The sequence below is a fragment of the Eremomyces bilateralis genome, assembly GCF_010015585.1.
Source record: "Eremomyces bilateralis CBS 781.70 unplaced genomic scaffold P152scaffold_4, whole genome shotgun sequence".
Taxonomy (NCBI): domain Eukaryota; kingdom Fungi; phylum Ascomycota; class Dothideomycetes; order Eremomycetales; family Eremomycetaceae; genus Eremomyces; species Eremomyces bilateralis.
In genome coordinates, this window is record NW_022985070.1 from 945,068 (window position 1) to 968,429 (window position 23,362).

Here is a 23,362-nt window from a genome sequence, read left to right on the forward strand (position 1 = left end):
ACATACCTATCCGAGGCGCAAGAAATTGATGATGCTTCACCTTTGACATCCTACGCTCTAGAGGCATTATGCAGAACCGGTGATGGATGAGCTTTGGGAAATGGAGCATAATGTAAATTCTATTATCTCAACCATGCCAGCTCAACAGCAAAATTCGTCTCCCTATTAAGTAGTATAAAGTCATACACATTTCCATCATCGGTCCTACACGGAAAAAGTACATGTGTTAATTCCAATCCGCTCCTCCATAACCCCGAGTTCCCGTTCGTAACGTCGTGAATCCCGTTATACGCCCAATAAAACTCCGACTAAACCTGCGACAACACGTCCACCAGCCGTTTTAACCTCGGGTCCGTGCCATTCGATCCCTCCTCCTGCGACATCAGCACTTCGACCGCCTGCCTTAGTTTCTGGCAGTTGGTATCCAGCTCTGCGTACTGAATCTCCAAGTTGGAATACTTGTTCATCAGCGACGCGTACTCGTGCTCGAGATCGCGGGCGTATTTCTCCTTGCGCTCGCGAAAGGCGCGTTGGGCGAGGCGGTTCTGGGCGCGGCGCTTGGCGCTAGTTGAGTAGACCCGGTCGGACTTCGAGGAGGATGATGTGTTGGTCTCGCCGACGACGCTGTCAGGACCGGAGACCGTGCCGGGTGAGGAAGCGGATTCGGTTGGGTAGGAGTATTGAGCGTACTGAGCACCGTGGTGTTGAAGGTTGGAGATGGTCTATGGACGGTTAGTACGGGTTCTGGAAGCGGACATTCTCAAATGACGTACAGGAGAGGATGATGATGTTGAACTTGGGCTGATTATAGAAGGGTCCGTGGTATAGTAAGCATTATTATAATCGGACCATTGCGAATATGAGTATGAAGGGTCCATTCCTTGAACAGTTCAGGGATAGAGTAATGATATCTTGAATGTTAAACGTATTTCAATATGAGATGTTAATCTTAGACTGAATTTCGACTGATTTGGCAGTGGTTGTACTGGCGATATGTTGATATGTCTGCGGGAAGGATCCAAATCGTCAGACTCATCTATCTTTATATTCGGCATGAGGATGTCACTGGAGACCGGAGGGTCGGCATCCATGATCAAAAACGGCCATGGGGAAACGTCAGATCTGTGCCGCAGTCGGCTGAAATGCCTGCCGATGATGGTATGCATGCATATTCTCGATGCAAAGCGTGGTAAGCAACCAGGGGCGTAATATGGCGCTCATGGCTTTGTCGGCCAGAACAAATCATCTTTCAGAGGCTCATCATTCTCATGGGGAGTAGAAGTGTCAGCAAGGTGGTCTAGAGACTGGAGATGTTTGAAAGGTACGTAGAGCATTCGTATTGCGTCCGATAAGTCCGTTTTGATTCGGCAGGGAGTTGAATATTAATCAGGGGGGCGACCCGACTTCCGAATAATTGAAATCCAAATAATTCCCACCCATGCAATTGACCAAAGTCCGACCAATTAGTGTCACCGCCCTACCAACTAAGAGATCGGGATGAGTCACTCCGTATCGTTGTGTCAACATGGACACCGCAGTAGATCGCAGTGCCAACCTTCTTGCCGACCAACAAGAAGTCGCTAGTCGGCCGAGCTAAAGGCTTCTTTGCTACCGGTAGGGCTGGCTCCTTGTTGCCGACTTGGGGATGTACATCCCTCAACCTATCCGCTATCGTGTGGTCGTGGACACTGCAGTTCTGCTTCATGCTCGAACTGCCGAACGCATCCGGTATTCGCCAAACCCATCGTGTGACCTGCTCCCGTCCTTCTAGCGCCCTTCTAGCACCCTTCTAGCGTCGTTGTCATGTAGATGGGTCCTACGTCCGAACTCCAAAGCCCTACATCTGTACTTCCATATCCAATATGCATTAACACTCCAGGTTCGCTCAGCTTCCACAATACGCCATGTTTGGCTCTCGTCCTTCCTAATTGAGACAACCAGAAGAATTTTATGTCGTCATCGCAGAAAGGCTCAAGCTAGTGCGAGTCTCGGATATAGCCATGCAGAAGGGGCATGACAATTTCGATGCCGCACCCCATTATTTATCGTTGAGTATTAGCATCGAAGGCAACTATGCATGGTCGCTCGGACGGTAACCCAAGTCGGTTTGGACTCAGCCCTACGGCGGATAACTCGGAAACATCAAGGTGGTAAGGGACATGGGGTTATTCTTGGATACCAATATAATGACTCGAATAGAACAAATAATGCGGCAGCAGAAATAGACATAGAATTTTGCCGTGGTTCCAACTTTAAATTTGGACATCATCTGTGACATTTGACGGAGAGAAGAGAGGTAAAGCCGGTGCATGCAGATGTAAAGTCCCGGATTGAAAGTTGAAATTGACACCAACAATCAACTTTGAAGTAACTAACTAGTTAACTAACTAACGTAATCCACCAGCGAGTCGCCCAAACCACCGAGTCGCCCACCTCATCTCCATAACAGCGATCATCACGGTTTTTTCGCAATGTCTCAACAACAGCGCCCTCAATTACCTTCAAATGAAGCTAGAATGAACCTAGCCATCCAGACTATCGAACAAGACCAAGTTCAATCAATTCGAGAAGCTGCAAAAGCTTACAACGTCCCGTGGAGTACCTTACGTGACCGCCGCAACGGAATGACTGCACGAAGCGATTGTGTCCCGAATTCGAAAAAGCTCTCAAATATGGAAGAAAGGGTGATTATCGACTACTGCCTCGATGTCGACGCGCGCGGATTTCAGCTCAATTACGATATGTTGCGAGATATAGCCAACAAGCTACTCAGCGATCGCGGTCAGGCTCACGTTGGTATCAATTGGCCTTCAAGATTCGTACAACGCGTTCCAGAGCTCAAAACACGTGTTAATCGAAAGTACGACTATAAAAGAGCCCTGAACGAAGATCCAGAGATTATTGGCGCGTGGTTTCGCCTCGTACGCAACGTGAAGGCAAAATACGGTATCCTGGATGAAGATACATACAACTTTGATGAAGTTGGCTTTCAAATGGGCGTAATCGGGACGCGCATGGTCATCACGGGTACCGAACGACGTCAGGCTCCAAAAACCTTGCAGCCAGGCAATACAGAATGGGTGACATCGATCATTGCTGCCAGCGCGCAAGGTTGGGTTGTCCCACCCTTCATCATCTTCAAAGGCGCTCGACATTACAATACCTGGTACGAGGCGATTGCGGATAGGTCTGATTGGGTTCTATCAGTTAGCGAGAAGGGCTGGACGTCCCTTGAGCATGGATTTGAGTGGTTAAAGCATTTTAATCGCTTCACAGAAGACCGTACGACTGGCGCCTATCGGCTTCTGATTATGGATGGCCATAACAGCCATGACACTATCCAATTCCAGGATTTCTGCAAGGACCAGAAGATCATTACTCTCTGCATGCCTTCGCATTCATCTCATTTGCTACAACCCCTCGACGTTGGCTGTTTTGGGCCATTAAAGCGCGCGTATAGCAAGGAGATTGAGGACTTTATCCGGTGCCGCATCAACCACATCACGAAAGAGGACTTTTTACCTGCTTTCAAGACCGCCTTCGAAAAAGCAATTGCTACGGAGAATATCCAGGGCGCCTTCAGAGGCGCAGGATTAATGCCTTTCGATCCAGAAGCTGTTATTTCAAAGCTTGATGTCCGATTACGGACCCCGACGCCATTACCAGAGACCACTCAATGGGAGTCGCAAACACCACGCAACGTCGCTGAAATAGGGTCCCAAACAGAGTACATACGACAGCGCCTTCAAAGAGATCAAAATACCTCCCCAACACCGCTTTTAGAAAGCTTTTCAAGCCTTGAAAAGGGTGTTCAAATGGTCGCGCACGGAGCTTCAATCATGGAGGTCGAGATAGGAAAGCTTCGGAAGGCAAACGAGACGCTATCAAAGCGCAAACAACGCAAAAAAAAGGTGCTTAAGGGCGCTGACACGCGCTCAATTACTGATGGGCTTCAATTAGTTGAACAACGTCGGGATCAAGATATAATCAGTCAAAATGGTGCTTCTAGTGACGCTCCTGGAAGGCGCCAGCGACGTTGCGGACGCTGTCGCGAGCCAGGACATCGAGTTGAGACCTGTTCAATGCCTCAATTAGCTATAACAGAAAACGTAGATCCTAGCCTACTTCCTAATTAATAAATTGCTTCAGTAGTTGTTGAGATATTCAGGTTACGGTAGTGGGCCACGGTTGAGGTGGGCGACTCGGTGGTTTGGGCGACTCGCTGGTGGATTACGTTAGCACGCGGTGGAACAAAAAAGCAAGACACATATGTCCCGAAATTTTCCCGCATACAACCAAAATGTCTTTAATCTAGGAAATTCCATCATTGACGTAGCCAATATGGTTTATACACGGTCTAAAGACCGTCAAATCGAGCGATTAAAGGAAAATGCCTCTCATCGTCATTATACGACTCCCGAAAAGGCCTGCCTTCGGGGAGAGGTGGAGCACGAAACCGCTCGTCGTAGGCAGTACGGATTCGAGACCCCCCGCTCTAATACAGCGATTTTCAAGCGAAATAGAATCCCTCCTTCGTCTGCATACCGTATCTTGAAGTCTGACAAGGGCGACCGACGAATATCAGTACAGGAGACACGCGGGCGGAAATCCCGCATCCGGCCTACCCATCTCGCAGCCCTTGATATCCTGGTTGAATCGATGGATTGCGAAGAAAGGACTATAACATGGGACGGACTCGCGTACGAAGCAGATATTGACTGTTCACCACGTACAATTAGAAAGGCTATGGAGACTATGGATTACCATAAGTGTATCGCATGCAGAAAAGCGTGGGTTTCAATTCAATTGGCTGCTAAACGCGCTGAATACGCGAAAAAGATGTTATTCAAGTATCCTACACCAGAACACTGGAAACATGTCAGATTCAGCGATGAGGTCCATATTGGACTTGGGCCCCAAGGCAAGAACCTTATTATACGGAAACGAGGGCAGCGGTACTGTTTGAATTGCATCCAACGAGTGTCAAATCCGGATGAGGCGGACAAACGAAAAATCCACGCCTGGGCAGCCGTTGGATACGATTTCAAAGGCCCTCTTGTCTTCTACAACATACCGACGAACAATACCGCCAAGATGTCGCAGGAGGTCTACTTAAACGAGATCCTCAAACCAATCGTTAGGCCGTGGATTGCAAATCATGGGTATTTTGTATTGGAGGAGGACCAAGACTCTGGACACGCACCACCAAGATCAACCAAAACGAAGCCTTCCGCGGTATCCCAATGGAAAAAGGACGTAGGACTCGAGTCCTACTTCAATTGCGCTGGATCTCCAGACCTCGCGATCATCGAGGATTGTTTTCAACCTCTCAAGCAATATATACGCAAGTTTAGGCATTGGGAGCCCGACGAAACACGCCAATTAGCACAGGAGGCCTGGTATGAAAATCTTGATCAGGAATGGATTAACAGACGAATCCTTACTATGCCTGATCGGTTGAGAAAAGTCATTGAATCTGAGGGCCAACTAATTGCCTTTGGAGGAGGTATGGCGGACCCAAGACCGGGCTAACCGCCAGATTTTTGTAGATATAGACTGATTATCTGAGTGTGAATGGCCTCCAAAAGGCCTGATTAAATTTCACTTGTTTTGCGTGGTGTATTGTATGCGGAACTGTATCTTCATACAATTTATATGGGGTAGTTGCGCCAAGACTAGAGTAACATGTGTCTTGCTTTTTTGTTCCACCGCGTGTCTGGTTCAGCTGAGGCATTCCCCCAGTCTGCCTGGGGAGCCTACATGTCAGCTGAGTCTCAGATGAGAGTTCATTGAGATGGTCTGTGCGCTAAGCTGAGAGCACGTGCCACGTGATCTGAAATCCAGACAACATAATTACATAATTATATCTTTCTCAGATAAGCTCTCGCACCCCATTGCCCCTCACAAAAAACATTCCAAAGATCAACAATAAGGATGTTAACTGAGGCTGAGAGGTCTTAGAGAAGATCGGTGAATATTCTGGCAATGGTAATGCAACAGACGTACCGGATAACATTTATACCTCTCGCCCTTGCCTTTGCAGAATTTCAGTTGAAGCTATATTGGTCATCTCGACTTACCAATGAGGTTGAAGTGAGGATGCTACTCAACAAAGCCGGCTAAGAATAGGCTTTCTATGTTTTAAAATCATCGTGGTGGTTAGCAAAGTGGATCTCTGATACATTCATGTGTAGTCTTGCCGCAGCGACACGTGCGGCGACTATTGCCTGTTTTTCCACCTCCATGTCAATGCCACGGCGGTTAAATGCCACTCATCACAACCATTCTTGCACCGCATCGAAGTTCCTATATGAGACACGAGCTGCTCACACCGAAGAAGAACAATTCAACTCAAATGCCTTAAGCGACACGCTAGGGTCGAACTGCAACGCCGCACAAGTCTCAACCCGACCTCAATTACCGCCGTCTATACCACTTTGCCTTCATCCTGAAACGCGATGGCAACTCTTATGCGCGAGTTCGAACTTACAGGAGCTAGATACCAGCCTTGTACTGTCCTACGCGATCATCACATCCCTTACGTGATTTGGTTCGAAGACGCCCTCCGACGCTATGGTGTCCCGACAGGAATCTTTCATCACTATCTTCTAGTCAATGACCTGGACGAAGCCGCTGAGGTTTTGATACAGCGGCTCGGATGGACCTTGAGCTCGGCACCAGCAAGGATTGGAAGTGCGACTGTCGACACGCCGCAGCGCCGACTGCTGCCTCCAACCAATGAAGATGAGGTACAAGATCCTCAATCAGTTCGTCTAGTTGGCGCCATATCGGAACCAGGAGAGACCGTCCTGCTTCATGCCAAAGACTGGCATTTTGATTTCTCAACGGGCCGTGTCATGGCGCAAGGCCTCTCACTTCCTCGGCTCCCAGCGCTTCTTGATTCTCTTATCGGAGCTCTACTAGATGATCCATTGGAGGACCCGCTATATTGGCTCCATATCACCTGTCACGTCGAGTACCTCTACCGCTATAATGCAGATGTCAAGATCAAGTCGTTTGCCCAGCAATTAAAGAAGGAGCATCAACAGTACCATTTTGATATGCTATCAGGAATGGACAGAGGAAATCTGCGTTGGTATCGTCATGAACGCAAAATTCGAGATGCTTTGCGGGATGGCTTGTGGACACTGTGTGATTGTTCTCTTGATACGGACGCGGATCCTACGACGCAACCCGAGGGCGCCTAAGACGCCGTGCCAATGTCATCTTGACCCAGCTGCGACATCTAGGCTTAATGATGATATTTGGCATCATGTCGACGAGTCTCATTAATGCATCCAAGACCTATACTCGCTTATACCAAGCGACGCTATTGAAATCCAAAGTTGTCAGTTGCGTTTTCCAGCCAAAGGCCTAAGGGGGAGAAAGTTTCTTGGAGTGACTTGCGTCGATATACTGCTGCTAGCCGGCATTGACAGATATCCCAGCCCCTGCGATCACGACGATCTTCTTCTTTTCCACATAGTCGATTATAATGGGCCGGAAGAGCAAGTCTTCTCCCTCCTACTATGAATATTCTGGCCCAGTCACGTAAAGGAAGGATGAAAGGGACCGATAGGGGCAAGCAGACGGCTTTTCTAAGCATTCGATATCTACAGTACGACAAATGGGACCCCTCTAGAATCTGCTGAAGCAAGTGATTGTATTGAGCGCATCGCCTCGCCTCGCCTCGTTCCTCGATCAAGGCATCGCATTTCGCAGTATCACGTGTTGCTAGTCCCGTTTAGTCGTATGCTACCAATCTTTCATCGTCGTAGTCCGTATTTTCTGGTTCTGACCCAGATTCTATAGGATTCAATGACCTTAGCCACCGTGGTATTGGTCACTATATAGTATACAGGACTACGGATGGTATATTTAACTATGGTTCGCGCAGGCCTCGCGAGGCGGATTAGTATGTAATTGAGTCGAGGCGAGGCGAGGCGCTTAGTCATCCCTCGCGACGCCTCGCGAGTTGTACATAAGATTACATAAGCCTGGGTATATATACCCGTCAAGGTAAACTATGTACTTCTGACCGAATACAAGCATCTCACTGCCTCTGAACAGGTATCCTATTGTTTCCGTGATTGATTGACACGCCAAAACGATCAACAATTTGTATCACCTAATTACGGAAACTACCAATTCACTTATGACTTACCACTTACATTCCATTTATCAACACTAGGCTTCTACTCATGGCTATAATGACCTTGTCTATTTGTACCGCAATGCGAACCATCCCGGGAACCATCGCCGGATGTGGCAGTGAGGCCGAGAAATCTGCAGATTTGTCGTCAGCACGTGCCTTATGGAGAACAGTCAAAAAGGCCACACACTATCCATACCAAGGCTCCTTGGCTGGTCCTCCCACCCCAGCCCCGCAAAGCAATGTTTATTACTCGGTTGCGAATCCCGGAGGTCGAGCCATGAACGAGATGACTCGGCCACTCTGGTCGGTCCTAGGCTCCTAGGCTCCATCCTCGACAAATGAAAATTGCAAGGTGAAACAAGACCGTTCAATCGTCGGATCGTCAGATCGTCACTTGGTAATTGGTAGTTGCTGTATGTTCAATGTTGGCATGTTGATCGTCGACTCCTTCCCCCGGCTATCCATCTGGCCGAGATTTCCATTTCCGCATACCGGTACCGAGAGACGGGACTCATAATTCAACACCCGACTACCATCGCCCATAAAGCTCACAACCAGGTATTGGGACTTTGGGAGTCTTTAATTTACTAGCTTCTGGTCATCAGCGCTTGGAAATCCTAGTCGACGACATCGGACATATAGCGAATAATATGGTGGGCCTTATAAACTGCCTGTCTGTCTGTACTCTATTCAAACCGAACATTTCACAATGGCGGCAGTTCACATCCTTCCCGATCATGAATTCATGTGATGGCAGTATGGCAGGAATCAGTATGCTGTGTAGGGTCTGGCACCAATTCCCCGCATCATGCAAGCTACAGCCTACAGCGTATCCGTGCCCCATGACCGCCCCACAACCTCCGGTTGTTGGTGCTCCCACACCAAAAGTCAAACCCACACCAAAAGTCAAACCCACGCCAAAAGTCAAACCCACGCCAAAAGTCCAATTTTACCATCATCTTCAAATCTATACCACCAAACATGTCTAAACGCGTCAAATATTCAGAGCAGACTATACAGAAAGCACTCAAGAAGGCTACAGAGCTAAAAAAAAAAAAGCAGGAAAATCGGTTAACGTTTCAGCGTTAGCGCGTGAGTTCCAAATCAGCCGGCCTGTCCTTCGAGGCCGCCTTGAAGGAAAAACATCCTATACCAAACGTTCTCCGTTCGTACAAGCGACTAAACTCGATCAGCTACAAGAAAAGGCTCTCCTAGCTTGGATCCATCAGCTTGATGAGTGGGGAGCGCCTCCTACGGCTACAGAAATCGAAGCGTGCGCCAACTCTATACTCCGAAGAAACGCCCTCGATACAACGCAGCCACCTCACGTTAGTAAGAACTGGAAATATAAATTTATCAAGCGCCACACCCTTCCGCTTATCGACCAAAAACCAGTCAAAGACGACCGCCTACGCGCTGAGGATCTTGGACATATACAGTATTGGTTTCAACTCCTTCAGGAGCAGATTCAAGAGCATGGAATCGAGGCACGGAATATATATAATTTCGACGAAAGTGGCTTCCGCCTTGGTGAAGGGAAGCGGCAAAAAGTGGTTAGTTTCCGACCGGGGCCAAAACGAGGCAATCCTAGTACGGAGTTAGGCGAATCGGTTACGGATATCGAGTGTGTCGCTGCTGATGGTTTCGTTCTTCCGCCATACTTTATCTTAAAGGGCGAGAACCATCTTGAACGATGGTACGAAGGCCAGATTCCAGACGATTACTGTATCAACATCTCTAAGTCTAGGTGGTCAAACGACCTTATTGCCTTCGATTGGATCCAGCATTTCCATCGGTATACAAGACACCTGGCTAAGAAGGGGAAACGACTGCTCTTGATGGATAACCACGCTTCGCATCTTACCCATGAGTTCATTCAATTCTGCGAAAAAGTTGATATTATTCTTTTCCCATTTCCTCCGCATACGACCCATTTCCTTCAGCCGCTCGATGGGAAGCCGTTTCTTGCGTTAAAACACTACTTCCGGCAGACAAATACGCATATCTCACGGTGGGGATTCGACGCAGCGGACAAGGCCTCATTCCTTACGGAAATGCCCCAGATCCGCCAAAACGCCTTCAAATCGCGTACGATTCGACACGCTTTTAAAGAGAGGGGCCTTTGGCCATGCGATCCTGAGCAGATTTTGCCAACCCTTCGGCAACAGGTTGACCAAGAGGCAGAGGAGCTTCAGATATTCAATGGCTCGCCTCCACCGTCAAGTATTACGGCAACACCGAGCGCATCTCCACCAAATACTATTCGTACGGTACGCCGGAAACAACAGAAGATCATAAATACGCCTGAGGCCCTACTTTCTAGCCGGAAATACCAACATCGCGTTCGCCAAGCTACAAACTCATTGATCAAGGCGGTCGAAGAGATCGAGGCGTATAAGGGGTCCGTTTCAGCCACACAACGCCAGCAAACCAAAAAGAGTCGCCGCCAGGTTAAAACAGGACTTAGCCAGACCGGTGCTTCGTACGTTAGTGAGGCGAAACGCCATATCGAGGCGCGTGGTCAGAAGGAGCGGGAGGCGGTAATTAGGAAGGCACAGCGGGACTGGCGGCAGGAAAAACAACAGGAAAATCAGCAGGAACCATCTCCTGCACTCGGTCAACCTACTAGTACGGAGGATCTCGGTTTTTTTATCGATTTACATCCTGAGTTCTGATATATAGATGATGGTAGTGAAATTGGACTTTTGGCGTGGGTTTGACTTTTGGTGTGGGAGCACCAACAACCGGAGGTTGTGCCGTTGTGGGGCGGTCATGGGGCACGGATACGGAAATGCCATTCCCCATTCCCCACAATCCACAGTGTGCAATTCCACAACAATTACGATTTAAGTACGTCGTACGCCAACTCCGCGTTTCCTCCACAAGTCTGGCGTCTGCCCCACCCCTGGTCTAGCTGCAAGCCCTCCGCCTTGTCCACCTCTCCTCGGCGCCATGCATTTGCTCTGTATGGTTGCCCTTGAGCGACCGTCAAGCCTCACCAAGGGTCATGACTACCGTCGAGCGCTCCCGAACTTTGGACAGACCGAACCCAAGGAGCCGAGGGCAGGGGTGCATCGAATTAATTTGAGAAGGAGACTTTTCAAATAGAGCTCGGGATCCTCAAACTTCCCAGGTTTGGTAATTTCCTTTTTTCGCGCACCGCAATTGGGAAGCGCTTGTTTTTCTCATCTTCATCCATCGCTATCATCGTGTCACAGCAAATATGGCTGACAAGGAACACGTCGCGGAGGAAAAGGTGTCCGTCCAAGATGGTCCCGTCGAGAAAACTTGGGGGACCGCCCATGATGCCGCTGAGAGAGGCCATGCAGCAACAGACATGTATGCATGATTTTCCCTTTCAGTCGTTGTGTCGTTAACCCCCGTGATAGCTACGGGAATGCGCTCGTCCAATTTGACCCCAAAGCAGAGGCAAAGTTGCGAAGGAAGATCGACTTGATGATTGTACCTACCGTGGCATTATTGTATCTCTTCTGCTTTATTGATCGGGCCAATGTTGGTGAGTACTATTGATACATAAATACTTGTCCTAGTTTAACCCACTTCATAGGTAATGCAAGATTGGCAGGTCTCGAAAGGGATCTCAAGCTCAAAGGCTATGACTATAACACCGTGCTCTCGGTGTTTTACATCTCATATATTATATTTGAGATCCCCTCCAACATGGCCTGCAAGTACTTCGGACCTGGCAAATATATCCCGGCGATCACGCTCGCCTTTGGCATCGTCTCCGTGGGCACTGCATTCTGCCACAATCTTGCGGCCGTCTGCGGCGTCCGCTTCCTCCTTGGTATCTTCGAAGCAGGGATGCTCCCAGGTATCGCATACTATATGTCCAGATGGTACCGGAGGACCGAATTGGCATTCCGTCTCTCCCTCTACATCGTCATGGCTCCGCTAGCGGGCGCCTTTGGTGGACTTCTGGCGTCCGCTATCCTCACTCTGGACCATTTCGGTTCGTTGAAAGAATGGAGGATGATCTTCGCCATCGAAGGGATCATCACATGTGGCCTGGCCTTGATCGGGTTCATCACCTTAACTGATCGACCGGAGACGGCCCGTTGGCTGTCGCAGGAGGAGAAGGACCTTGCCATTGCTCGTGTCAAGTCCGAGCGAGTCGGCACCACGGAGGTTCTCGAGAAGCTGGACACCAAGAAACTCATCAAAGGCATTTTCAGTCCCGTGACGATCGGGACCTCGTTTATCTTCCTTCTCAACAACATCACCGTGCAAGGTCTCGCATTCTTCGCGCCCACGATCGTGCGCACCATCTACCCCGACGCCAGCGTGGTCACGCAGCAGCTGCGTACCGTCCCTCCGTACGTGGTCGGAGCGTTCTTCACCCTCGCGCTCCCCTTCATCAGCACGAAGACTGATAACCGCACCTATCCGATGGCTGCGGGATCCCCGTTGGTGATGATCGGATACATCATGTTCCTTGCCAGCAACGTAGCGCAAGTGCGGTACGGCGCGACGTTCATCATCGCGAGCGGTGCCTTCGCCTTGGGCGCTCTGTGCAATGCACAGGTCGCGGCCAACGTCGTTTCCGACACGGCACGCTCGGCCGCTATCGGCACGAACGTCATGTTCGGGAACATCGGAGGGTTGATCTCGACGTGGTCGTTCTTGCCGTCCGATGCACCGAACTACAAGATCGGGAACGGACTGAATTTGGCGACGTCGTCGACCATTTTGCTCTGCACGGTCGGGCTGATGGTCTGGATGCTGGCGGATAATAAGATCAGGGCGAAGCTGGAGGTGGACAAGGAACTGGAAGGCCTCACTCAGCGTCAAATCCAGGACTTGGATTGGAAGCATCCTGGTTTCAGATGGAGGATCTAGTGGTGGTCAACCCGTCACGGAAGGCTTATTTACCTGGTTTCCTGTGTATTGTGATAGTGCTGTATCAGCTACTCGAATGTTTGCATATTCATTTATAATATCATTTCGAGTTTCAAAGTTTCGTCCGACTGTTGAGCGCGAGCGGATCCATTCTATTCGATTTTCAAGTCAGTGGATCCACTTTACGACCGGCGTCATCAAATCTGCTCTAGTGTCTCCATCGCGGCCATCCCCCACACTTCCCCGCAAAGTCGCTATGTTTCGGTACGTATTATTATGGCGGAGCCAGCGATCCGAGGTGGTGGAAATGGATGTTTAGTATATTGAGCGACGTCCCAATGGCCATGGCTCTTATTATTTTACCTAAATGTAAAGAACGGCAAGAAAATCGTCTTTTCGTCCGATAGGATTGCATAGCTTCCCACTTTGTTCTCCGCCCAAAGGCGTGTATCAAGGACATCCTTCATCGATTACTTCCTCCAAGGACACCCTTCATCGATTATTTCCTCCCATAGGCCTGATCGACTGATTATCAGTCAACTCAGACACAATGGTGTTACTCCCTGCCCTGGCAACTGCCGCAGGTGCCACCGTCGCCGCTCGTTGGCTGGACAAGAGGTATGCCATCTCCACGGACCTGGAGCAAATACGTGGCATGCGTCAGATGCGAGACTTCTACATGAAGCTAGCTAGCGAACATGGAGATGATGATTGGTCGTTCTACCACGTGCTCCATTCTACTTATGGTACAAACGATCTGAAAGAGGCGTTCGTCTTTGAAGACCGAAGCTGGACGTATGGGGAACTGCGTGGGGAAATCGGCCGGTTGGCGGAGACGTTCAGGAGTATAGGGATCGGGAACCGGACGGTGGTGGGAATGTATGTCAACAATAGCGTCGAGTTCATCGTCTCGTGGTTCGCGTTGTACAAACTCGGGGTACGCCATCCAAGATCGTGGTCGTTTCGGCAGCTCACATCTCTAGGCTATACCTGCTCCGGTCAATACCGCCGTCACTCGGGACCCGTTCCGCCACTGCCTCACGATTAGCGCTGCCGAATATTTCATTACCACATATGAGCTGTGGGATGCTGCGGCTCGATCATTGGGCCTTGCCGATGAAGCCGACGTCGGTCGACTTCCCGGACTGAAGTCGGTCATCATATACGATTACGACAGCTATCCCAAGTCGACCACGGTGCCTCTCATCAACGCAGATGCTGTCTTAGCTCAGAGCACTTTGCCGCCCTTTGTCCCTTCAATGGCAGACTTTCCAAAACAAGACAGGCCCAAGATCGGGCAGGGGGATGCGTCCTGCTACCTATTCACCTCGGGGACAACTGGCATGCCCAAGGCAGCAGTTTGTAAGACAGTCAAGAATCTTCGCGGTTCCATCGCAGAACAGAGACTGACATAATTATAGGGCCGGCGGCCTATAGCCTTATGACGTTGGCTAACAAGCGTTGGCCGTATATGCATGACGAGCCTCGCAGGTTCTATATCTGTATGCCTATGTTTCACGGGAGCGCGGCGTAAGTATTTCCGGTCTCAATGTATTGCAAGTCTTGACGGATTCTTTAGGTTTGCATGTCTTCCCGGGACTTTTGCCAATTCTGGCACCGTTATCCTTGCGAGACGCTTCTCAGTGAGTAGGTTCTGGCACGACTGCCGCCACTACAACGCCAATTCGGTTTTGTATATCGGTGAAATGATCCGATATCTTGTGCAAGCCCCGCCAGACCCCCATTTCCCCGACCCTAAGACTATGCACAATGTCAAAATTTGTTATGGCCTCGGACTCTCGCCTCATGCCTGGAAGACTTTACGCGAGAAATTCGGGATCCCTTGGATCATTGAATACTATAGTGCTTCGGAAGCACCCACATCGATATTGAATTCGAACAAGTCGAATGACGAGGGCGTAGGCTACGTAGCCAGATGGGGCCCGCTGATGCGCAGTAAATGGTTTGGGCAAGACGGGTTGTATATCCTGAAGACCGATCCTGAGATGACCGAGCCCATACGAAACAAGGCAGGCTTCTGCGTCCAAGCCGATCTCGGCGAAAAAGGCGAAGCCATTGCTCGAATTGAGTCGCCTTTGAGACGGAGCCATGATTATGTCGGAGAAAGCGGTGAAGAAGCCACAAGGAAGAAAATGCTTCATGATGTCTTCAAAAAGGGAGACCTCTTCGTCCGGCTCGGGGACTCGCTTTCAATCGTATTAACCCTAGTTCTTTCTTCGCAATGGACCATGTGGCTGACTGAGTACAGAACAAGCGTGGTTGGGTCAAGTTCCATGACCGGTTAGGTGACACCTTCCGCGCGAAAGGCCACAATATCTCCACGACGGAGGTGGAGATTGCATTCACCAAGCATCCCAGGGTTCTGGGTGCGAACGTCTACGCCATTCCCATGAACGAGTTCGGGTATGAAGGGCAACTAGGCTGTGCGGCGATCAGCCTCAAATCCTCAGGTGCAGACCCAACTGGTACCGACGAGGCAACTCTGCTCGCCGAACTGGAGCAGTGGCTGGTTGAAAAGGGAGGGCTGCCGACGTACGGAGTACCTCGTTTCGTCCGAGTGATCGTCGACGAGGGCGAAGCCACCACCCACGATGAAGGACGGCGCAAAGGGGATATCCCCGGGGCAGAGAGAGTTTCGATTATTATGAAAAAGCTGAAGACCGGACTTAGACGAGAAGGTAAGTAGAACAGCGGTTCAATTGTGTGCTTTACTAATGTGTCTCATTTCAGGTTTCAATATGCCACCAAGATGCAACGATCGGATGTATTTCATCGATCGGGAGGGGAATGGGTTCAAACCATTGACCGAGGAGATGAAGCAGTTACTCCTGAGCGGCAAGGCGAAGCTGTAGTGATCTTTGATCCACTTGGCCTCGTGGGCCGGGCTAGGCTGCTATGTTATTAGTCCATAGTGAAAAAAGTAGACTAACCATCGCTCACAACGTGGCGGCCTCTGTATTGCTTGACGGTGGAATTGGTTGATCTTGTTCATGTTGTTCATCATCATGAGTGAAATCTGAAAGGTCATATATGTTCACGTGATGATATGGGGAGGTGCCTCCGGGGGGAAAGAAATTGAGTTACCTTTCTTGGCATTCCCCTAAGCACAGTTCCCACGATCTTAACCAGAACGCGGTGGAGAATTCACCAAAACAGGCCTCTAATAGTTGCTTAATTAGGAAAAGAGTATACTTTTTGGTATTATGTTGTTTTTGAGCGAATTGGGCCTGCCTGTGATGGTGGTGATGGTTGGGGGAATGCCAAGAGACGTAACTCAATTTCGTCCCCCCCGGAGGCAGTACTGGTACTGGTACAGGTATGGTAAGACAACAAGGCAACAAGGCAAGAACTTTGGATCCTCCGATTGACAAGCCGTGTATTTGCACTTATGGCACTTATGGACCGCCGGACATGATGACCATCTTCAATTTGATTTACCAAATGCTCGTGATAAAACGAAGCATGACTCAAGCGCAATTCTAAAAAATCCACGAACACAGGACCATTGCCTCACACCACAAGCCATGTCTACGCCAGACTCAATATCAGACCCCCCAAAGCAGGTTCCTGTGACTGCAGGAACCCCAAGCTCCCAAGCTCCAAAGCCATCAACACCAGCAGAGTCGTCGAAACTGAGCAATGCGGAACTGAAGAAGCAACAGAAGGCCGAGAAGGCCGCGAGAAGACTACAGAAAAAGGGGGATCAAGGACCAAGCAACGGACAACCAACCACCCCGGCCCAGAAAGCGCAAACCAAACCAGAAAAGCACGCGAAACCGACGCAACCGCGCAATCAACCAGCCCCTCCCACACTCAAGCCTCCAGGGAAAGCCACGGCGACCAGACGAGGCTCGTCGTCCGTGCCGAATGTCATCGATAGCGAGGTGAAGAATGTGGCGCTCTTCAAGCACCTCTACAGCGTCCCCCGGCGGCAGCGGATCGAAGGCGCGTCGAAAGACGTGCATCCGGCTGTGGTGGCGCTAGGACTGCAGATGAGCAACTACCGAATATGCGGGAGCAATGCCCGCTGCATCGCGATGCTGTTGGCGTTCAAGGAAGTACGTATGTCCAACACGGTGGCGAGGCGGAGACTAACGGGGATCTCAGGTCATTGAATCGTACACGACTCCCGGTGGCACGTCCCTGGCGCGCCATCTCACCTCCCACCACCTCTCCCCGCAGATCGACTATCTCAAATCCTGCCGCCCCCTCAGCATTAGCATGGGCAATGCGATCCGCTACCTCAAAGAACTGATCATCAAGATCGACCCCGCCGTCCCGGAGCACGACGCCAAAGCCACCCTCCTCGACGCCATCGACGCCTTCATATCCGAGCGCATCACCGTCGCCGGCACCATTATCGCGCAGACCGCGTCCACGAAAATCGTCTCCGGCGACGTGGTGGTCACCTACGCCAAATCCAGCATCGTCATGCAAACCCTTCTCACGGCCCATCGGGCGGGTACCGCATTCCGCGTTGTCGTCGTAGACAGCAGCCCCCTTTTCGAAGGCAAGCGCCTCGCTTCCGTCCTCGCGTCACACGGGCTGTCCGTCTCCTACTCGCTGATCGCCGGCGCATCGCACGCGGTCACGGGGGCGACGAAGGTATTTTTAGGGGCGCACGCGATAATGAGTAACGGACGGCTATATTCGCGGGTGGGGACGGCGGTGGTGGCGATGCTGGCATACGAGCGGGACATCCCGGTCATCGTGTGCTGCGAGAGCGTGAAGTTCACGGAGCGAGTGGCGTTGGATAGCATCGTGGGGAATGAACTGGCGCCGGCGGAGGAGCTGTTGGCGGCGGGGTTGTCGGTGGAAGGGAAGGAGGGGTCGAAGGGGGTGGAGGACATGTTGAAGAAATGGAGGGAGACGCCGGGGCTGCAGGCGTTGAATGTGTTGTATGATGTGACGCCAGCGGATTATATCAAGATGGTGGTCACCGAGTTCGGCAGCTTGCCGCCCAGTTCGGTACCAGCTGTTCTTCGCAATCTGAGCGGGAATGGTTGAAAGATTATAACGTTAAATTTAATTTAGAGAGTTTGAGCGAGTGATCTACACCATCAAGTTCCAGTGCGATACGGTCGACATTGTGAATGAATGATATGTAAATTAATTAACATCCACTGCTAGTAAACGTCTATGGTCCATCTTGATATGGTCCAATCCTTGCGATTCCTTGATCGGTAGTAGCCAACCTCTAAAGCGAATGGACAACGGAATGGCGCAACTTGACCAGAACAATACCCTCCATGCGTGATATCTCCAACGCTGCACACCTGCCAGCCCTAGGCTATCAAAACATGTTTATCGCCAGGCAACGCGAAGACGAACTGGCTATGCAAGACCCAGCAGATAGGATCCGAACGGCCGAAAAAAATATACGGCATCTATTGCATCGGCTCAGATTTCGGTGCTTCACCCTCCTCCACCTTGGCAGCAGTGGTCTCTGGTTGCGGCGTGACGGACTCGCTTTCCTTCACATCCTTCACATCCTTCACCTCCTTCACCTCCTCGGTTTGTGCATCCTCCCCTCCACGGAGGTAGAACTCGCTCTCACCGATCTTCTTCCCACGAGTCTCCCACCGCTCTCGCTGCTCCTTTCTCCTCGTCTCACACAGCGCGGTCAGGGCCGGCCAATATGCCGCGTGGTCATATTCGAACGCTACATCCCCCTTGAGATCGGTCGGCAATTGCTCTTTCGGGATGTAGGCAGGTATGTCGGGGCCGAAGATCATCTTGGTCTTGGTCACCGGGTCGATGAAGGGGGAGACGAGCTTGAAAAAGGTGGTGATGTACCAGGGCACTGAATGATCAGTTACGGATTCTTCAGTGGTCACAAGGAAGACTTACGGTCGTTGACCAGCGCTTTCCCAAGACGTTCCGGATAATGTCCCTGAAGGATCCGCAGCACCTCTCGTCCTTGGCCGACGCTGGAACCGCCGCCAGGGGGGGTACCCTTGAAGTTCACCAAGAGCGCCAACGTCTCTTGTCCGGGCGGCATCAGGTCGACCACACGCTCGAGCATGTAGACGAGCGCGTGCAATTGCCGGTCACTCCGCGCGGTGTTCTGGCGGCCGGGATTCAGGTGCAAGCACGGACGACCTTCGTTGTCGAAGCCAAAGATCATTTCCTTTCCGGTCTCCATTTCGGGGGAGATGTAGTCGGCGGTGAACGGCAGGCCGTACTCGCGGCGCCAGGTGAGGGTCGCCAGCAGCCGCTTCGGGGTTTCGGTGACGTTCCATTTGGTTGCGCGCAGGTATCGGAGCAGACATTCCTTGGTGAGGAACATCCGGTCTTCATCGGTAATGGGCTCTTTGGGAGCATTGCGACCTGATGATTTGGGCACTTCCGTCCATTCGGAGACCACCTTGAGGATCTGTTCATATTTTGTTGTTTGCTCGGGGGTGAGTTCGTGGTGCGGTGCGGGTTTGCTCGACGGCGTGGGAACGGGAAAAAGGACCTTGACTAAAGACGGTAGCTCTTCTTTGGCTGCCTCCTCTTCTTGCTTGGTAGCTGCCGGTTCTTCAGCCGCCGTGGATTTATCTCCTGTGGAAGTTGTCGTGTGGTCGGCGGGTGGACCGGCCTCCTGTGGCTTCTCTACAATGGCCAAATCTGCCACTCCACTACTGAGTTGCTCCGGTTCTGTCACAGCTGCGGTCGCCATATTGAGTTGAAAGGTAAGGTATTAAGTCCAAGAGAAAATGAACCCGTTGAGGTTGCTCCAGTTGCCTTTCTGTGAGGGGGCTGATTGGCTTTTGTAGCCTTTATAGCGTATGCAGGTAGTTGACCGCTATATAGGGGAGAAATTAGCTGAGTGCGAGTGGCTGCAATTGGAACGGTCGTGAAGAATGGGTGTCAGAGACTGCTTCATTCCAGATTCCAAGGTGTGTGGTTAAGCGATTGCGTCAATTGAGGTAGATATTGACATCTATAAGTATTTATTTCTACAATGCAGAAATATTGAAACTCGAAAGATCGCCAGTCGCCACGAAGATCCAAGATGTCGCTGCTGGTCGGGTACTCTAGTTGGATCAATCAATCAAGGGACCATGCAGGGTTGGGGAAGAAGGTGCGACCGGGGTCTGGGTGGGGTTTTCTGCAGGGGTTCGCGCCTTCCCTGTCGTCGCGTCTTGCGAGGTGCGACTTCCTATTCTTCACGCTCCCGCCGCACCGCGTTGTCTGAGAGAATCCCGTAGCGACGTCTAAACACCGAAACGATCGAAACGACCAACAGAGCAGGTCCTCCACACCAGTTCCTCTAGTTTGGATATCCGAATATCTACAATCATGGACGACCATAAGCAAGCTCTCAATGAGCTGTTTGCTTCCCCCGATACCGAGTTGTCCCCCGAGTTATACGGTGAATTGCAGTCGATCGTGCGCCTCTACTCCATCTCCCCGCAGGAGCTCTTTTACAAATGGGAGTCCTACTGCATCAAGATGGGCTCGGAAGAGACGAAGTTGAGCCTGAAATCCGCTCGGGATTTGAAGAAAGACATCCAGGATGCGTTGGAGAGGGAGAGTCGCGGCAAGGCGCATCCGAAAATGAATGAGAGACGGACAATCGGGGCAACGCCCAAAGCAGGGAGGCCGGCGGATGATGTTTTTGGAATGTGAGATATCCGTTCAAGTGCACCGGTTCTTAGAAGCTCAATTTGTCCTTAGGATCGACGGTTTGAATTTCAACACTCCTCGTCCCGGACCGGTATCCGCCGCGAAGAGAAAGTCCAACTTCGATACCCCCACTCCCAAATCGACCAAGAGTACTCGAAACTCTTCCCCCGGCGCTGGGGGACACGTGCAATTCCATGATCGTCCCAACGCCGGCGTGGTCGTCGAGACCTTAAACCAGACGATCGACGTCCCCAGCGTCCCAGAGCAACCACCGGCAACCGCCCGAATAAAGCTGAAGGCCAACACGGAGATGAGCAAGTTCGGGTACAAAACCATGGCGATGAAACTGACGGAGGCGTCGGAGATCCTGGACGATCGAATCGATGAGTTCATGAGCATCGTGCAGATGCATCATCAGCTGGACGACAGCGCGTTTGGAAGCCCCGTAACGCAGAGCACCAGTGAGGTTGTTGCGGTGGGCCGGATTGCGTCCGATGCGGGGGAAGGGCGGCTGGTGCCTGCGTCGCTAGTTCTGGAAACCTCCCGTCGGACCGGCGCAGGGCTCCGAGTGCCGTTACGAGTAGATTCATTGCCTGGATATCATTTCTTCCCTGGAAAGATTGTGGCTCTCAAGGGGACTAATGCGTCTGGAGACTTCTTCCAAGTGTCCGAGGTCCTGGATACTCCCCTTCTCCCCCCTCCCGCATCGCTCCCCGAAGAACTAGATGTTCATAACCAGCGACTCGCGGGTTCTGAGGGCAGGGACGGCGGACATAGTACACGGCCCCTGACCATCCTGGTCGCCTCGGGACCATATACGACGCAAGATCGGCTTGATTTCTCCGCATTTGACGCGCTCATGGATGTCGCTCGCGAAACCATGGCCGACTCGATCATCTTGGCGGGACCGTTCATCGACACCGATCACCCCTTGATACGGAGTGGCGATTTCGATCTTCCCTCTGAGATCCCAGTGTCGCCGGACCAAGCCACTCTTACCGACCTATTCCGACATTATATCTCGCGGCCGCTATGGGAGTTGACCAAAGCCAATCCATCGGTTAGCATTCTCCTCTGCCCGTCAGTGCGCGACGCCATCTCCAAACACGTGGCGTGGCCGCAAGACCGCCTCCCAAAGAAAGAATTCGGCCTGCCGAAGCAAGCATCGGTTGTCACGAACCCGGTCACGCTGAGTATGAACGAGGCGGTCATCGGGATCAGTACGCAGGATGTGCTTGACGCGCTTCGCATGTCGGAGTGCGTGGGAGGGAAAGCGAAGCAGGAGAATATATTCGCGAGGCTGTCTAGGCAGATCATTGAACAACGGCATTTCTTCCCGATCGTGCCGCCACCAGGTGCCTACGACTCGGGCTCTGGAGGAGTGTCTGGCGATGGGATGGAGGACGTGCAGTTCCAAGATGTCAGCGCAATGCTTGATGTGCCATACCTAAAGTTGGGCGAGTGGTTGAATGTCCGGCCCGATATTCTAGTCACACCATCGGTTCTGACTCCGTTTTCAAAGGTACGCATGGGCAAAGTCAAATCAATCTACGAGGTCCCTAGCTAACTGGTTCGTAGGTCATTGAATCCGTGCTCGTGGTCAACCCGGGAAATTTGTCCAAGCAAAAGGGGCCGGGGACGTATGCGCGGATGACCGTGGTACCTGCAGCGGTCACGGACAGGGATCGCGAAGAGGGTGAGGTTATGGGTCACAGGCTATATGAGCGAGCTCGCGTGGATATCGTTCGGATCTGATGGTGCTGAAACACTGTATTTAGCACCCTCGATGCTGGCGATTCGACTCGTTTCCTAGAAGATTGGTCCAATCCCGCAGTTCCGTTTCTGACGAAGGCACACGTGATGAATGAAACGGCGTTAATAGCGAAGACGATTTTGCAATCTCTGAATTCCACCCGAAGGGCGTCCGAAGTTTTTCGACCTTGATAATCATAACCGTCCCAGTGACTCCGAATGCTACTGATAAAGCGATGCCGGCGGCGTGCTATGTCCCTCCCATTTTCGTCGCGCTCTCAACTTCCCCTCCCTCACGCTCCATCGTCGACAGGTGGTTCATCGGTGCTGCGATCGTCAGATGGGAAATGTTGGAGCAGGCCGTGGTGGAAATTCGTACCTTGGTGAAGCCGATGTCAGCGGCTTTCTCGCGGAAGCACTGACGGCAGAGCTCGAGGCCGTATTTTCGGATCAGACCGGCCTTGTGGGTGCAGACACGGCTACATCCACCATCAAGTCAGCGCAGTTCTTCCCAGCCAGGTATGTGTGTCGTCGCCCATCCGTAGACGTCTCGAGGCAAAACTCACCATTCGCGGGAGCCCTTGCCGTAGGTGCGCGGGCGGGAGAACCAGACGGATTCGTGAGACATCTTGATAATTGATGACGGAGGTGGTGAGGAAGACGTTTGTCGTTTGGAATCGGGTCGTGGATGCTGGGTGGTGGATGTCGGGGTGTGATGTTGAAAATGCGATTTGGCGAGGTGAAGTGCCAAGCCTTCAAGCGAGAGGGATTGGTCACGTGGAGGCGCGAAGTGGACCCACTTTTCGCCAACCCAACGAAGGGTCCGTAAACACCGCAGCCAAGTCACCAAATAGAACAACATGAACTAAAGTAACGATACAAAGCACGTAGTTCATACCATTAGAGCCTGGTCAACTGGATATCACACTTCACACAGTGTCTATCAAATCGTCTGTTTAG

General features: G+C 51.4%; 9 protein-coding genes across 9 annotated transcripts; 6 read left to right on the forward strand and 3 right to left on the reverse strand.

Moving 5' to 3' along the window:
* Nucleotides 1-308: 308 nt before the first annotated feature.
* On the reverse strand, nt 309-878 carry P152DRAFT_471688 (uncharacterized protein; the record flags this gene model as incomplete). The annotated part of the gene is made up of 2 exons (XM_033681086.1): nt 309-722; nt 774-878. The coding sequence occupies 2 exons, from the start codon at nt 876-878 to the stop codon at nt 309-311; spliced, it is 519 nt and encodes a 172-aa protein (XP_033536675.1).
* A 3,430-nt stretch (nt 879-4,308) lies between these two features.
* On the forward strand, nt 4,309-5,587 carry P152DRAFT_456082 (uncharacterized protein). Its single transcript, XM_033678922.1, has one exon. The coding sequence runs from the start codon at nt 4,342-4,344 to the stop codon at nt 5,530-5,532; it is 1,191 nt and encodes a 396-aa protein (XP_033536676.1). The 5' UTR covers nt 4,309-4,341; the 3' UTR covers nt 5,533-5,587.
* An 883-nt stretch (nt 5,588-6,470) lies between these two features.
* P152DRAFT_391947 (uncharacterized protein) lies at nt 6,471-7,208 on the forward strand (the record flags this gene model as incomplete). The annotated part of the gene is made up of 2 exons (XM_033676122.1): nt 6,471-6,749; nt 6,804-7,208. The coding sequence occupies 2 exons, from the start codon at nt 6,471-6,473 to the stop codon at nt 7,206-7,208; spliced, it is 684 nt and encodes a 227-aa protein (XP_033536677.1).
* Nucleotides 7,209-11,104: 3,896 nt separating this feature from the next.
* Nucleotides 11,105-13,290, forward strand: P152DRAFT_243145 (putative MFS transporter). Its single transcript, XM_033674643.1, has 3 exons — nt 11,105-11,494; nt 11,545-11,672; nt 11,724-13,290. Exons 1-3 carry the CDS (start codon nt 11,379-11,381, stop codon nt 13,013-13,015), a joined length of 1,536 nt encoding a protein of 511 aa, XP_033536678.1. The 5' UTR covers nt 11,105-11,378; the 3' UTR covers nt 13,016-13,290.
* A 275-nt stretch (nt 13,291-13,565) lies between these two features.
* P152DRAFT_464910 (fatty-acyl-CoA synthase) lies at nt 13,566-15,888 on the forward strand (the record flags this gene model as incomplete). The annotated part of the gene is made up of 6 exons (XM_033680596.1): nt 13,566-13,952; nt 13,999-14,377; nt 14,437-14,545; nt 14,595-15,231; nt 15,285-15,714; nt 15,767-15,888. 6 exons carry the CDS (start codon nt 13,566-13,568, stop codon nt 15,886-15,888), a joined length of 2,064 nt encoding a protein of 687 aa, XP_033536679.1.
* Nucleotides 15,889-16,499: 611 nt separating this feature from the next.
* Nucleotides 16,500-18,174, forward strand: P152DRAFT_431270 (IF-2B-domain-containing protein). The gene is made up of 2 exons (XM_033677417.1): nt 16,500-17,094; nt 17,144-18,174. Exons 1-2 carry the CDS (start codon nt 16,561-16,563, stop codon nt 18,041-18,043), a joined length of 1,434 nt encoding a protein of 477 aa, XP_033536680.1. The 5' UTR covers nt 16,500-16,560; the 3' UTR covers nt 18,044-18,174.
* On the reverse strand, nt 18,095-19,885 carry P152DRAFT_243242 (CRAL/TRIO domain-containing protein). The gene is made up of 2 exons (XM_033674645.1): nt 18,887-19,885; nt 18,095-18,839 (listed from the first exon to the last, which is right to left on the reverse strand). Exons 1-2 carry the CDS (start codon nt 19,698-19,700, stop codon nt 18,424-18,426), a joined length of 1,230 nt encoding a protein of 409 aa, XP_033536681.1. The 5' UTR covers nt 19,701-19,885; the 3' UTR covers nt 18,095-18,423.
* Nucleotides 19,886-20,211: 326 nt separating this feature from the next.
* Nucleotides 20,212-22,563, forward strand: P152DRAFT_456091 (DNA polymerase alpha/primase associated subunit). Its single transcript, XM_033678923.1, has 2 exons — nt 20,212-20,649; nt 20,702-22,563. The coding sequence occupies exons 1-2, from the start codon at nt 20,324-20,326 to the stop codon at nt 22,215-22,217; spliced, it is 1,842 nt and encodes a 613-aa protein (XP_033536682.1). The 5' UTR covers nt 20,212-20,323; the 3' UTR covers nt 22,218-22,563.
* A 157-nt stretch (nt 22,564-22,720) lies between these two features.
* P152DRAFT_471695 (ribosomal protein S14) lies at nt 22,721-23,030 on the reverse strand (the record flags this gene model as incomplete). The annotated part of the gene is made up of 3 exons (XM_033681087.1): nt 22,721-22,729; nt 22,782-22,881; nt 22,969-23,030. The coding sequence occupies 3 exons, from the start codon at nt 23,028-23,030 to the stop codon at nt 22,721-22,723; spliced, it is 171 nt and encodes a 56-aa protein (XP_033536683.1).
* Between the last annotated feature and the right edge of the window lie 332 nt (nt 23,031-23,362).